At 44.3% G+C, this 14,861-nt stretch overlaps 5 protein-coding genes across 5 annotated transcripts in view; 2 read left to right on the plus strand and 3 right to left on the minus strand.

Moving 5' to 3' along the window:
- LOC126562388 (heparan sulfate 2-O-sulfotransferase pipe) overlaps positions 1 to 376 on the plus strand; it is a 122,378-nt gene extending 122,002 nt beyond the window's left edge. Inside the window, exon 5 of the mRNA XM_050218892.1 lies at positions 52 to 376. Within this exon, the coding sequence (XP_050074849.1) occupies positions 52 to 376 (325 nt within the window). The remainder of the gene's footprint in view (positions 1 to 51) is intronic.
- Positions 1 to 14,861, minus strand: part of LOC126562723 (E3 ubiquitin-protein ligase RNF185-like) — a 382,489-nt gene that overhangs the window by 262,100 nt on the left and 105,528 nt on the right. The window lies entirely within an intron of this gene.
- On the minus strand, positions 1,671 to 4,451 carry LOC126563633 (deoxynucleoside triphosphate triphosphohydrolase SAMHD1). The gene is made up of 6 exons (XM_050220277.1): positions 4,207 to 4,451; positions 4,056 to 4,143; positions 3,892 to 3,978; positions 3,366 to 3,814; positions 2,048 to 2,243; positions 1,671 to 1,976 (listed from the first exon to the last, which is right to left on the minus strand). The coding sequence occupies exons 1-6, from the start codon at positions 4,449 to 4,451 to the stop codon at positions 1,671 to 1,673; spliced, it is 1,371 nt and encodes a 456-aa protein (XP_050076234.1).
- Positions 5,514 to 10,397, plus strand: LOC126561350 (tonsoku-like protein). Its single transcript, XM_050217451.1, has 4 exons — positions 5,514 to 5,532; positions 5,628 to 8,850; positions 8,936 to 9,129; positions 9,214 to 10,397. The coding sequence occupies exons 1-4, from the start codon at positions 5,514 to 5,516 to the stop codon at positions 10,395 to 10,397; spliced, it is 4,620 nt and encodes a 1,539-aa protein (XP_050073408.1).
- LOC126563638 (divergent protein kinase domain 1B) lies at positions 10,917 to 13,559 on the minus strand. Its single transcript, XM_050220282.1, has 4 exons — positions 13,350 to 13,559; positions 13,118 to 13,285; positions 12,352 to 13,041; positions 10,917 to 11,129 (listed from the first exon to the last, which is right to left on the minus strand). Exons 1-4 carry the CDS (start codon positions 13,557 to 13,559, stop codon positions 10,917 to 10,919), a joined length of 1,281 nt encoding a protein of 426 aa, XP_050076239.1.

Raw genomic sequence — 14,861 nt, forward strand, 5'->3', positions numbered from 1 at the left:
TTTTAGCTCAACTACTAATCCGCTTCTGTTTCCTCGCTCGTTGCTTTACAGCCCTTTCAACAGTGCCGGTGCGCTGGAACGTGCCAAGTATGCCGTCGAAAGCCAGTACGCGGTGGTCGGCGTACTCGAGGACCTCAACACCACGCTGTCCGTGCTGGAGAAGTACGTGCCGCGGTTCTTTACCGGTGCCAGCTCAGTCTACTTCAACGAGGTGAACGTGCTGCAGAAGATCAACAAAAACAGCTTCAAACCACCGGTCAGCGAAGAGATTAAAAATCTCGTGCGGCGAAACTTTACGAAAGAGATCGAATTCTACCAGTTCTGCAAGCAGCGACTCTATAAGCAGTACCTCGCCACCCAGCTACCACGCAAATAGATGTTCCTTTCGATATGCCGGAGCGTCGGAGCTTAATACGATAAGGAAAAGCAGAAAAGCTTCACCCAACAAATACACTCACACGCACACACACAGAGAAACATTCCCACACATCATTATTTATGTATAAACTATTCATCTAGCATGTAGGATCCACCACCATTCAATCAGGAGAAAGTGTTTTGGGCCCCCCGATAGGCGCTTGTTTCACGTATGGGGCGGAAGGATGTCTGAACGTGCAGCCATCGGTGGAACATTGTTTTGTGTTGTAGAAGACGAGAAAATGTGTAAAATAAATATTAAACTAAAACTATTACAAAATCCAGCTTCCCTTGATCTTGTACGACTTTGTTTGGGATGAAAGAAAGCGATTTTTGTCATAAAATTTAATGGATTTATTCAAAAGTTTATAAGGAAAACCCACCAGTGATGGAAAATTTCAAATCGCAAAATCATGAATTTCTTTCATAATTCATTGCATTCCTATATGAACTCCGGAGTGTACTACGGAATCAACTGAAGGTTGCGGAGTCATCTGGGGATTTATGTTCAAAACGGATTCAAAACCGTAATCGAAATCACTGTCGACTGCATATTAGTTTTTGTGCCGCCTCCGCATTCCGACTCCGGGAAAAATGAGAATTTACCCATCGCTAGTCTGAAGCTGTTGTCGGTGGTCTCGATGCTGGTGATATGTATGGGGCGGGTTGCTTTAGAAACACTCAAAGTTTCTGAGGCTCCCCGATCCATACATGTTGCCAGCATCTGGGTTATAGATATAGAGACCACCATATACGCCAAATGTATGTAGGCCTGAAGCTCGCCAGCATGGAAAAACAGCGTGTCGATGCTGTCTGTCCACAAAAAGCAATACCATCAACGTCATCCTTAGCTATCAATCGTGCCACCCGGAAAAATGTGTATTTAAATGGTTGAAGAAGGAAGTATCTCCCATACAGCCGTATTTGCATGAATTGTTAAATTCAGGCCTTTCTTCAGTGAATAAAAATAAGTCTAAATAAAAAAAAAACAAAGTTGACACAATGTATTAGAGTTTTAAACCTTCCAAATAAAAAAAACCTTTAATATAAATCTTTTTTCTTTAGTTTTCTGTACACACTGCACGCTAAAACGAAAACAATAATACGACACTTATATTGCATTGAAAATCTGTATACTGTACCAAAAAAAATACTAGCTACTAAGAAAACAAAATAACAGCCTCTTTTGTATTATATGGTAAATTGTGACGAAAGAAAAAAATAAATTACAGTTACACACACTCCAAAAACGACTAGCTTTCTATGGTCGTTCCGTTCATCAGGTTCGTAAAGTGTTGCTTCGCATTTCTTTGGACATCCGAATTGGCGCTCGTACAGTATACGAGATACTCCTCAATCTCCTCTGCCGTCTCGAACGATGTAACGGCACGGTACAGGTCCCTTGCTTCCTCCAGGGAAACAATTTCGATACTGCCACTATCGGTACCGGGCTTATAGAAGGTAACGTTAAAGCTAGCAAACCATTGTTTCGATGATTTTATGTAGCGCGTTGCTTGCGCTACAACGGATTCTCCCTGTTGGCAGTTGTAATGCTTAATCTGAGAAAAGGTTAAAGTGCAAAGGACAATCGTTACGACATATGTAATACAGAAACATGTTCGTATCATACCTCTTTTGTCATGTCTGTCGAAAAACGAGCAATCTCTTCGTACAGATCATTGTTTTGCATACGCTCAATTATTGCTTTTGCTCGCTCGAGCCCGGGAAGATTACTGAAGGCCAGCTCCACAGCAATACGGTCGTTTAAATACTTGAACAGTTCGGGATTACTATGTACTCTTGAAAGTTGTTCACTTACACCATCACTAAAGAAGAAGCAAATATTGAAAGAAATTTAGAATTAAATTTTGTAATTTAAAAAAAACCGTCAAATTTAAAATTCATTATAAACGAAGGAAGCAACTGGCAACACTGACACTTTACCAAAAAATCTCCTCTGTTACTACGCATGCCCAAGGACATTCAGGAAGCAACAATAACATGCAGTGCAGCTCACTGTCAAACACCTTTGCCAGGATGCATACAGCACTCTAGGATACAAACAGTTCCTAGCACGTATTTGTTAATTTATAAACAAAGTTCTACACAAACGCTTTTGCTCGTGCAAATTACGAAGGACTCCATTAGTATGAGTTTCACCTTTCGTAACAGTTATCTGTTACACTACATCGTCCTATGCAGTACGCTTATACACGGGCCCGTTCCAACGGTAGGTGCAAAGGGACCCCATCATCCTGGAGGTGAATTTAGTCACAAATCGGAAAAGCATCACCTGGATGACCATTTGCAACCGGAGCGAGAGTAAGCGCTGCCGTGTGTCATTATCCATTTGGGAGTTTGTTTTAATCGTCGCAATTAAAATTTACAGACATCTTGAAGATGACTTAAAACGTTTACCCATCGGCGAGCAAAGCCTGACGGAAATGTCGGAGGATGAGAAAAACTTTTACTACTTTAAACTGCACGACTCGGACAACAATGATAATTTGGATGGGTTGGAAATGTTACACGCAGCCACCCATCATCATAGCAAATCCGAGGGACAGCTGCACGGTATCGATCAAGGTGCGAAGGACACTGCAGATGATCGTGCACCGTTTCTGGAGGATGAAGAATTTAATCATATCATTGGTAAGGTCGGGAGGAACATGTATTCCGTGACAAAGTAGGGTACAGTGTGTATTGAAGTGTTCTTTCCTTTCCAATTACAGAGGTCATCGATGATTTTATCGAGTTTGCCGACACGGACAAAAATGGACTGTTAAACTATCCCGAGTATATTAATGCAATCAATCTAAACGATCCCAAAGGCACACCAACAACGGTTTCCACGGACATTCCTACCGAGTTATCGAATAAGAACGAAAGTGATGCTAAATAAAACTAAGCCAAAATAGGTATCCATCATCCATCGGATTCTCACTTACCGCGTAAATTGAAAGCCACCCTGTTCGGCAGCATGCATCACGTCCAGCATCATCAGTTCCGCACCCAACACCTGTGGATGTTGATAGCAGCGGCGATGAAACGTTTGCCGAGCACAGGCCATCTCGTACACCAGCGGATAATCCTCCCAGTGATACGCGAGCTGACCTTTTCCCTGCACCCGTACAACCCGAACACGGTCGAACATCCGACGAAATGGGCGGGACGGTTTAATTACACCCGGTACACCGTGAGCATCACGCTGCAGATAATCGCATCGATCCACATCCACATCACTGCTAACGATTTGCGTCAAAAACTGTCGATCGGCGGGCAGTAGGGCGGCTGCATCACCTCGTATAAAGGCACACACGAGATTGATCTGTTTTTCAGACACATTTCCCATACGTTGTAGTACTCTTTGTGCGAGATCAACCGATGATCGTTCGTGCTGAAATGGATGGGGATGAGATTTGAAATTTATTCTTTCGGAGAATCAGAAAACAACCGATTTTGCTTCGGACTTACCCTCCAATGAAGGCCATAAGCTTCGACAAATTTTTCCCACAAATGGGAGAACGGACCGTGCCCTAAATCGTGCATCACGGCAGCCAACTACAAAGCAAAAAGGACAACAATTACAATCCCTGTAAGACGAGGAAGGCAAAATGAATAATTCAAACTATCCTTACCATCACACATTTCCTTTCATCCGCGGTAACTGGTTGATCCAGGGTCTTATTTATCTCATCCAGCAAACATCCGGCAAGGTAACATGCACTACAGAAATTGAACACTTGTTAGGTAAAAATATTCCACCCTTGTGTCGTCCCACAAACTTACCCCAAACAGTGATCGTAACGGGTGTGCACGGCCGTTTCAAATACTGCGTTCGATACACCTAACTGCTTCAAGTGTTTCAGCCGCATAAATTCGACCGTTTGCACAACGGTTCGAATGTACGCTGGTAAACTAAACGTACCGTAAACGGCATCGTGCACCGTTAGCAGCTCATCATCGCCATCGTCCATCTCCGATAACGGAATAATTACATCGAAGCTGGAAAGTCGCATGCGAGCGCGTTCCATTGCAAAGAGCAACTTTTATCAAACTGATCGTTCGGTCGAATACGTATTCGATGAATGACTTATCGTGCTGGTTTCCGTTTACCACGAAGAAGATGTTGGATTCGTCTTACCAAATCAAGCGTAATTTACGACCAACAAATGACGGCTCTTGACGTTCCATCGTTGCTCGAGCAACCAAACAATTGAAAAGCCATCTAACCACCACACACTAGCCTGTTTTGTGGAAAGAATGGTCCCTTCAGCTCTTCGAACGCACGTAGCACTACAATCACGAGGCTAACAGCACAAGTAGCCCATTCTTTTCCCGAAGAAACGTCATATGGCAGGAAAAGGTAAATAAATACTACACACACACACACATGCACACCCAGGCATGCAGCCCGCAGCGAAGTGTCAAACAAAATAAACATAGACCATGGTCGTACGTGCTGGCAAAGTGCCGATACTCTGTTCAAGTGGTTTTGGTATGAAATTAATAATACATTGTGGTTAATCGCAGTCAAATGGCTCTAAAAAATTGTATTTATTATTTTCCACTTTTTCACCCTACCCAACACAAATTTGTAAACAAACCAACCGAAAACTGACAAAGGGCGTCCATTAACTACATGCTCCAAAATTTCAATATTAATGCGTATTACTTCATTCAAAGACCCTTTGACCAATGTCTCATTGTTTTTTGCATTAGCATTACTTTATGTGGATATAAGCGGATGGCAATCTCTTTCAGCGTTACGTTTTGTTTGCGATATTGGTGGTGGGAGTAAAAAACCCCAATTTCAGCGTAATGTAATTTATAGACGGCCCAACAGCACATTTGCACAAGGGATCCATCGATGTAGGCTCGCTTCAACCACAACCACTTATGCGCGCTTTAATTTTGACATTTGTACGAATCGAGAAAGGGCGATTGACGCGCGGGATTGTGTTTTGCTTCTCGCCGCTCAACTTTCCTGAGCGTACATGTATATTTTTATTGTGAAATAAGCGATCGTTTAGTTAGTAAGATAGTGTAAAACGTTAGTTAAATCGTAGAACCGCCAGTGTATAATGTTGACAACGATGGATTCCAACGAGCAGAGTAAGTTTTCTCACACGCACTAAAACAAACCACTGCCGAGGTGCCTATTCGTTTACTTTCGTTTGTTTATGCTTGGCTGTTTGTTTGCTTTACAGAATTGGTTAAAAAGAAAACGAAATACGCCAACGAATGCAACTATGTAGCGTTGGCCGAAACATGTATGCTGCTAGGTGCCTTCTACCAAGATCGTGAAGAACATCTACGAGCCCTGAACGAGTACAAGCTCGCAGCGAAAGCGTACGAAAAGTTAAACAAACTCATGGATCGAGGGCTTGCATTTAGGATGGTGGGTGAAATGCATGCCGCTCTGGGGCAGTTTAAAGAATCGCTACAAAATGTGCAAGCGTACATGCGAGCCGCCCAAAGGGAAGGCAATACGAAGGCATTACAGGAAGCCCATACCACCCTTGGGCGGGTGTATCTACAACGGGCTGAGTCCCTCCAACGGCTGGGTAAAACGTCCAACGCTGAGACGGATTTAACCGAGGCCGAAAAAGCGTTCCGCACCGCACTTTCGATCTGTGACGAGCTAAAACGAATTCTGCCCAAAAACGAACTATTCAACATGCAGGCCCGTGCACACCTGAACCTTGGCATTACGCTTGACTCACAGAACCAAAGAGGGCCGGCAAAGGAAAACATGGAACGTGCCATCCGACTCGCGAAGGAAGCCGATCTGTTCGATCTGCTCTACACGTGCTACAATGCGATGGCACTGTCCTGCTCTCGATGGGAAGCGACGGACGGAACGGGCGAATGTGGACAAACGTTACGTTTGCTAAACCTAAGCCTGGAGGTAGCATCACGGCTTACGAATCGTGCCTCGAAAATGTGCCAAACGCTAATGCTGATGGGTACGTTCTTTCTGAAGATGGATGATTTTCAAAGCGCACGCCAAACGTTAAAGCGAGCGTACCGACTAAAGACACCCGTTGCGGTCGATGCGAAAAGGATCGCACACAAGCTGAAAGTGCTTGTCGCCATGTGTCGGATGGAGGACGAACTGATAACGACAGAAGCGACCAATTTCGCACGCCGGAAGGAGCTGTACGAGCGCATGGGTGATGGGGCGTGTAAGTTACGCAATTTTAGTAAAGCGATCGATTACTACAAGCTGATGTTGCAGAATGCGGAATCGCTGGGAGAAACCAACCGTCAGCTGATACCGTGTTACGTGAGCCTGTACCAAACGTACATCGACAATCGGCAATACGAGCAAGCGCTCGAATATCTTTGGAAGGAGCATAAAATCATCAGCAACGAGCCGAAGGAAGCGTACGATACGTTGATGAAGATCGGCAAGCTTTACGAGCGTCAGCAGAAATCATTCTTCGACATACAGGAAATCTATCTGCAGGCGAAAGAAGAGGCAAAAAAGCTGCAATCGATCGACCTGCAACGTGCGCCGGTACTGCGTGCGGTAAAGGTCTTGCGAGCGCACTGTATGGACATGATGGCGGACAAGATAGAGCAGGATGCGCTGGGGGAAGGTATAACGCTTGCGGATAAGGTACCGGAACCTGATAGTGAGGAGTGGCCGGATGCAAATCAATCGTACGATCTGGCCGACCTGGAAGCTGAGGAAGGAGAGGAAGAAGGGCAGGAAGGGGATACGCCGAACGTGGGTGATGAAATCGATCTAACCGTTGACCTGTCGGATGATTCCGATGGAGATCCAGCCCTTACTATTGGAGAAGATTTAAACCATTCCTCCACAGCGACAGCTTCCCGTAGTAGAAAGCGCGGCAAACGGTTCACTGTGCGTCGCAATAAAAAGGGTGAAACGCAGCTTCACCAAGCGGTCATCGCAGGGAATAAGGCTCTCGTCGAGCAGCTGCTCCAGCTAGGCCATCCGGTAAACGAGCGTGACTATGCCGGATGGCTTCCGCTGCACGAAGCATGCATCCACGGGTATCCGGACATTGTCACGCTACTGCTCAACCGTGGTGCTCACATCAACGATAAGGGTGGTACTAGTTGTGAAGGTATCACTCCGCTACATGATGCCTGCCGTAATGGACATTTGAATGTGGTTACGGTACTGTTGGAACGGGGAGCGAATGCGACACAGCGTAATGATTTTGGCGAGACCGCCCTTAGCATGCTGGACGGATGGTATGAAAAGCTGAAGATCCCGCTAACCGACACTGAAATGGATGGGTACCTACGTATTCGGCAGCAGCTGGTAGCACAGTTTGATGCCGCTGCAATTTCAACATCACCGGTAAAAATTGCACCACAAAAATCGACTTTAAAAAAATCGGCCGAAAAACAAATATTAAAGCGACACCATTCGAACGGAAATTTTGAACCTTCATTGCCACTTGTTTCACCAAGATCGACCGGTATTCCTTCGGTACGGCACCGTAACGCTATATACGATGATAATCGTTCGGAAAGTTCGGACGACTCGCCCAACGAGAACGAGAGCGACAAGAAGCGAAAATCTAAATCTGCCAGTATAGCCGAGTATCAAAACGTGATGAAAGCGATGCGAAAAAATCTTCTCTCGGATGAAGTATCACCAAAGCCTTCCTCTTCCTCGCAGAAAAGACGTCAAACGTATCGATTCGTGGATGAGGACGATGAGAACGATAAAAGGGACGACGACTGGCTGATCGATGATATGAAACCGTCGGCAAAGAAAAGTCGTGTTAGTTGTGATTTGCTCAGTACCTCAGTACACGGAGGTGGATTGGGAAGAAGTAAATCGTCCTCTTCTTTAACCAACACACCTACCAACCAACGGACGGTGGAGAGTAGACGGGTCCAACCCACAACGTTCGATGGTGATTATGAGACCGATACGGATGATGACGATCCTTTTGAACTGCAGATGGAACGGAATCGTAATGAAGACAACCACCGTGCATCGCAGGAAAGAGATGGCAGCACCGTCGGAACTGCGTTCGATGTGCTAATGAACAATTCGTCCAAAAGCTTTCAACGAATCCAACCATCGCGACGAAGTTCGAGTGAATCGCGATCGTTCTCTTTTAGTGGGGGACGACGATCTTCAATCCATCAGTCATCGCTTCTGGATGCTGGTTTCGGGCGCGTATCTAGCCATTCACCAGTAGAGGATCAAGGGGAAGACTGGGATCCAGTTCCGGAACTGTATCAATCGCCGGTTAAATCAACACCCGAATTCTACACACCACCTGCATCTGTACCTGTACCTGTGGTGTATGAGTATATTATAAGGGTGATCCTGGCGGGATCGAGCGAAACGTACACGGTGCATTATGACGAGAAGCTAATTTCAACGACACAAACGGTTGCCTGGTTACGGAATTCAGTTGCTATGCAGTACATGATGTAAGTGACGACAGCGTGTTCATTTATTTGTAGTTGTGTGTGGGGGAAAAATACCTTAATTTTCTTGTTTTCTTTTTTAACCCAGGAAATACGGCAAGCGGCCCACAATTAAATTAAATTCAACGGAAGGATTTGACACGTGGACGGATTCCGAAGCACTGCAAGAACTGATCAAAAACAATCCTCCCGACGGTACCATACTGCAAGGCGAAATTGGCGGTTGGGAACCGATCAATTTGGGACAGTTTTACGATGAGTACTCTCAGAAACATAAACTTGGTATGTTTATTGCCCTTAACGCTATTTCCCCACAAAAAAGATGGCAAATATTCTAAACCCTTTCTAAAATTGCTTTGATTGTAGAAACACACGATGGCTTACGAACCCAGCTAATAATGATGGATCGAACTACCGCAATCGTTATGAAGCCTGACTTTGCCTACAGCACACCATCGATTCCCATTCCACCACACCACATACTCTCGATGGTTCTTCTAGTGGGCTTTTTTCAACAGGATTGGTTGAAGCATTTAGACCTTTCCATGAATCGCATCACGGACGAAGATATGGCAACACTTGTCCGATACCTGCCAGCCTGCCGGCAACTTCGCATCCTACGGTTGCAAATGAATCTTCTCACACACAAAGCGGTCGAGATGCTTTGCTTTGGTTGTACCGATTCGGCAGAAACGACCGTTGGTACTGATGAAGGAGTTGCTGCAATCGCTAACTCTAATGCGCTCGGAGCAGGAAGTTTAACCGAGCTAGACTTAAGCCACAACCCACTGTACGACGAAAGCTTAGTGCCGCTTAACCGGCTGTGTAGCAATTTGTCATGTTTGCGTATTTTAAATCTTCGCTCCACGGAAATAACATCACTGCCCAACAACATCGACATCAAACGCTTGCAAACGTTGGACGTGTCAGAAAATCCGCTCACAGAACAATCCGCCCAATATCTGTTGCAGCAGCAGCTGGGTGAAGGTGTCCTCCGTGAGGCACATTTTAAATCGCTTCCCGTTTACTGTGGCAACTTTAAGCCGATACTTTGGCAAACACTTTCCCACCATCGTATCGATGGTTTGCGAATACTCAATCTGGCCAACTGTCGGCTGTCGGATGATGATCTAGAATCTTCTCTTTTACCTGCCATCGCGCGAAACTGTCCTTCGTTGACACATTTGGATTTGTCGCTAAATTGCGGGCTAACGAAACGTTCTTTTCTGGCCATTTTAAGAAACTGTGCTGGAGCCGTATTTGATTTGCGGGAAGTAAGTTTCGAGCACGATGTGCAGCTGTGGATCGATATGGAAACGCACACGTCAACCGATGAGTTGTTGAAGTTAATCGAATACAGCCCTAGCGGACGGTATCCTCGGCAGATAGAGGCTTATCTGCCAGCTCACGGGTATAGTGCGGAACGGTACGAAAAGCTGCTAGCAGTGATTGAGGACTTTTGGTGCGCACTATGGTCATCGAGACAATCGTTCACGAGACGGCTAGCCGGTAGTTTGCAGGTAACGCTTGGCGTTGATGCAATTAGTTGATTGAGTGAGCGGGGGGTTTTCAGACATTTTCATGCTAAGTAAGTTGTAAGTTCTGTTGTCAGTAAAAAGCAAAAGTTGATTTATAATTTTAAATTAGTGCAAAAAAACCACACATAAATATACTTTTAAAAAAACCTTTATTGGGATATCGCTTCAAAGCAATGAACAAATCCGAACGTTATTCTTGTTGTCCCAATAGTTCGTTCGTTTGTTTATTTTTATTACACTCTCTACACCGTTAATGTCTAGTATCGCATTAATAAGCGTTGCTCGAAATCGTAAAGAATATCTTACGCAAAGGGCTCCTCGGTCCTGTAGCTTTCCTCTTCCTCTTTTATCTGCCTGAAACCGGACAATGCTTTTCAACCAAGAGTCACTAATTCATAATAATACCACATTTGTAATGCACCGCCGCACTCGGGATGCTTTGATTATCACTGCAATTGACTACGATTTAATCGAGAGCTCTGTCCATCCAAACACTGGTCCCGAAATGGCGGGCAAGGAGGCTTGCAATTATTAGGAGTAAAGCGACGAGGCAAGCTGTTCGTAAATCCCGGTCAGCTCATTGTACAGCTGCTTCTTCAGCGTCTTCGAGGCACCCCATGGACGGGCAGTATCGACGTCCGATCTGCTAACAGGCTGTGCACAGCGATCTAGGATGCGAAGCAACCGATTGGGACTCTTTTCCGTCACCAAAATGCCCGGTTCCGTGGTAGTACCTCGAAATATCTAGCAGGAAGAGAAAATAAGTATTAAGCTTTATTTCAATGATCAATGATTTGAAATCTTTTGGAATGGCTAGAAAAACATTGTTTCTATCTTATAACCAAAAATACCAGATAAAATTTTGTTTTTTTTTAATAAAACCTGATTTACTTTTCATTTTTTAACCCTATTTTATATTTTGTATGGATGTTGACATTTTTTGTCGTATTATAAAGTTTGTATCTTTTTATTTTTCACTTCCAAAAGCTGTAATATACATACTTGCATCTACGATGGCAATCTTTGTGTTGTAAAACTTATTTATTTTGTTTTTGAATTAGCCGTAAAAATTAAGGCACTTTTAAAGTGATTTAATGGAAGGGCTTCAAAAATCTCATAATGATCACATTATTTTAAATTTTGGCATAATCTCTCCCGCTTTTTGGCTTTATTAATGACTAATCCAGAGACGGTCCTTTCGTAAGGCGACAGCTGCGCCTGTCTTCACACGTCAGAACCTGTGTTCAAATTCCAACCGGACCGTTTCCCCGAAGTGGGGATTTGACTGTCCAACTGCGTGGTATCTGCAAGTGTGATAAAGTCATTTGGTGGTCGACGAGACCTAGCCGGGATGTTAAGCCCAGCAGAAGAAGAATGAATGATCCATTCCTCGGTGAGCGACCAATCGGTTGGTCACCTGGGTAATTGCTTGAATTATACGAATGTGAGTAATTAGTCATTCGTTTGAATAATTTGGAACCATAACAAAACCTTAAGGATGACACTTCATTGCCTATATTTATTGTCTGCATAAATTGATTACTTGAATTTGTAACAAGATGTAACAAAAGTACACTTATTTCTTACTTTTCACATTTTCCTAATAAAAAAATATAGGTTCTATGAAGCGGATAGTGCATATTTACTTACAAGAATTATGTTTGGCACTTGATAAGCTACTGTAAATATATGTGTTACAAGGTTTAAAAACAAAAAACAAATAGAAGAAGATTTTACTAAATTCTCAATTAACTGATATGAGTTAGACAACAAATAGCCTCATCATTCGTCAAATTTTCATACAAATATAACGAGCAGAGCAAACTTTGCTAACTTTCTTACCCGGGGAAGTACAATCTCCCATACAAAATGTATGACCTACCCGTAAGGTAGTTGGTTATAGAAGCAATGGTGTATTTTTGGTCATTGAATCGAAGGTTAAACAAAAAAGTGATCTTTCTCTTACCTTTTCGCAAACAATTTGAAGATTATTGTTAAGCAATCCCGCCGTACACGTGCGGCTAGTGGTGTTGCACCGGCTGCGACAATCATGATAGCTACAGTCGGCATCATCCGCACACCACCGTCCATCGGAAAGCTGTCGATCGATGAACGCTTCCGTACTGATGTACCGCAAGTCGTGGTACTTCATCCGACTATCACTAATACCGAATCCCGCCAACAGTACCGAGCACATCTGGAACCGATTCTGTGCCATATCCTCGAGATAGTCCAGTATCAGCACCGCCACCTTCAGATGGTACCGCCACTTGGACAGATCGATATGGTTGGTAAAATGGTACCGTCGCTCATCGAACTCAACCGTATCGAGCAGCTCGGTTAGGAATAGATCACCGCACGTACCGATCACCTGCGGGAAGATTTCCTTCTCCTCGTACAACCGGCTCAACAGGTACTCGTTGTTCTGGATTAGGTTCCAGCTATTGCGCATGCTGGCCCGAAACAGGATGTGATTGTTTTTGTTCTTTAGTTTAAGCAAACCGTTCAGCTTATCGAACGGTAGCTGCAGATTGTACCGCAACTCGATGTACCGCCGCACGATGCCCACGTACTCCGATTCCGTGGGAAAGTGTTCCTCCTGGCGGTGACTATCGATCCAGGATAGCTTCTCGTAGCTTGCGTCCGGTACTGCGTGCTGCGGAGAAAGAGCCCACCCCCCCTCGGGGTAAGTATGGTTGGAAATCCGAATAAAGTATCTGAACAAATATTACCTTCACCACCACCAACTGTTGGGCTTTACGTGCCAGAAAGCGGTTAGGATTGAAGGGATAGTTGGCTGTTTGTGGGGCCGGTGGACAGTGGAACTCCGAGATTGTATCACCGGCACACAGTTCCGGGCACATGTAGCCAGTGATGTCGTTCGTGTAGTACTGGTTGCACTGTGTAAATGTTGCGAAATTAATTAATTTATCATACACGTTTGTGGCGCGCTTTAAAACTTACTATTTTCGATATCTTCCACTCAACCAGCACGTCAAAACAGTAGTGCATACCACTTAAAAGGTAGCCCAACACACTCAGCACTACCATGAGCAGAATCACAGCCGATGTCAGGACACAGTACTGGCGTCTTCTCGGTGAAAAGCGAAATCTGCGGGTCATGTTTTTGAACCGGCTGTGCAGCACCAGGGCACTATTGCTGCTGATTGTCATGACGCTGCTGGGCTTCCTCCTGATTCCTTTGGGATTTAGCTTTCGTGTAGAATGAAAAACAAAGTACCAAATTAAATATCGCACCCGGCCCAATAAGGCTCATTCTTTCTTACCTTCTGCTACCACTACTCCAGCGTCCCGATTCAAGTGTCCTGACCGTTCCCGCTAATACACCCAACAAAACACAAACAATCGACCGGTATGTTATGATGGTTTCGTTTCTGTGCTGATTGACTGTTACATAAAAACAAATGTCCGCCCTCAACAAAATGTCACCGTCCCGTACCAAGGACGCAAAATTTGCGTGCGTGCGCGCCAGCCACTAGAGCACACATAAATGTTTGGGGTGTTTGTTTTCCTGAGTGACGTCATAGATCGTGTCGAACCGCAGGACTCCAGCGGAGAATGTGTGTAGTACTGCGCATGTGTGTGGGTAGGAAATTGCATCTTATTTTTTTTTTTGTGTTAGTAAGATCTGTCATCCACTGTTGCAGTTGTGAGTCCGCCGAGTCAGGATTCATTCAACCCTGAAAGCACGTGGTCTAGTGGGCTTGCATCGGCAAGCACCACGCACGCTCGAGCGTGGGCATTGCATGTTGATGCAAGTGCACTGTTGCACAACAGTGGAGTTATTGTTGCACCTTTGCACATTGCACCACAAATTTTATTTACTATTTTCTTTTTGGCGACAATCAGCAATCATCGAACAGGAATCATCTCAACTCAATTGCATCGGTATGCTGATTTTTTTTCTAATTTTTCATGTACAAAGTAATACACTTCCTGCCGCTAATCATGTGTTCTTCCTCGTAAGGTCATTGCACATGCAGCCAATACTAACGGGGTCATTGCACCGGTTTATCGATCCGCCAAAAGCAACGCGGATCCGGAATGACCTAAATTCCCATCCATAGCCTGCATGACGAAAATTCCCGAATTGCTTTACTTCTCTTTGAAGATAATTTTCAACCGAAAATGATGAATTGATCAGGTGATTATTGCGTTATCTTTTTGATTTAAAACGATAATCCGTACTGCAAAATCAAACGCATAAGCAAAATCTTCTGTGAGGAATTGTTCTTCTTCGAAAAAAAGAGATATTTTTTTATTGGTTTTTGTACTGAATGTCATTTTAATTCCGAATTTAATTCATTTTAATTCAGATTTTAAGCTACAATTCGAAGAATGGTGATTTTTGGAACACAGGTTTTGATAAATATGATTTTGTAGGCGGATTTACCTTAGAGCATGAGAGAGCTGTTAAGCACGTCAAACGAGCATTAAAGAGAGGGAGAGAGAAAA

This window comes from Anopheles maculipalpis, chromosome 3RL (assembly GCF_943734695.1).
Source record: "Anopheles maculipalpis chromosome 3RL, idAnoMacuDA_375_x, whole genome shotgun sequence".
Classification (NCBI taxonomy): Eukaryota; Metazoa; Arthropoda; class Insecta; order Diptera; family Culicidae; genus Anopheles; species Anopheles maculipalpis.

Excerpts from the sequence above, each read along its gene's own strand:
- LOC126563633 (XM_050220277.1), bottom strand. The coding sequence starts at position 4,451 with ATGGAACGCGCTCGCATGCGACTTTCCAGCTTCGATGTAATTATTCCG. Across the intron at positions 4,144-4,206 it reads CGTTACGATCACTGTTTGGG|TGCATGTTACCTTGCCGGAT; the intron begins GTAAGTTTGTGG and ends CAATTTCTGTAG. Across the intron at positions 2,244-3,365 it reads GGTGGCTTTCAATTTACGCG|TGATGGTGTAAGTGAACAAC; the intron begins GTAAGTGAGAAT and ends CTTCTTCTTTAG.
- LOC126561350 (XM_050217451.1), top strand. Across the intron at positions 8,851-8,935 it reads GTTGCTATGCAGTACATGAT|GAAATACGGCAAGCGGCCCA; the intron begins GTAAGTGACGAC and ends TTTTTAACCCAG. Across the intron at positions 9,130-9,213 it reads CTCTCAGAAACATAAACTTG|AAACACACGATGGCTTACGA; the intron begins GTATGTTTATTG and ends CTTTGATTGTAG.
- LOC126563638 (XM_050220282.1), bottom strand. The coding sequence starts at position 13,559 with ATGACAATCAGCAGCAATAGTGCCCTGGTGCTGCACAGCCGGTTCAAA. Across the intron at positions 13,286-13,349 it reads AGTGGAAGATATCGAAAATA|TGCAACCAGTACTACACGAA; the intron begins GTAAGTTTTAAA and ends ACATTTACACAG. Across the intron at positions 11,130-12,351 it reads TTCAAATTGTTTGCGAAAAG|ATATTTCGAGGTACTACCAC; the intron begins GTAAGAGAAAGA and ends TCTTCCTGCTAG.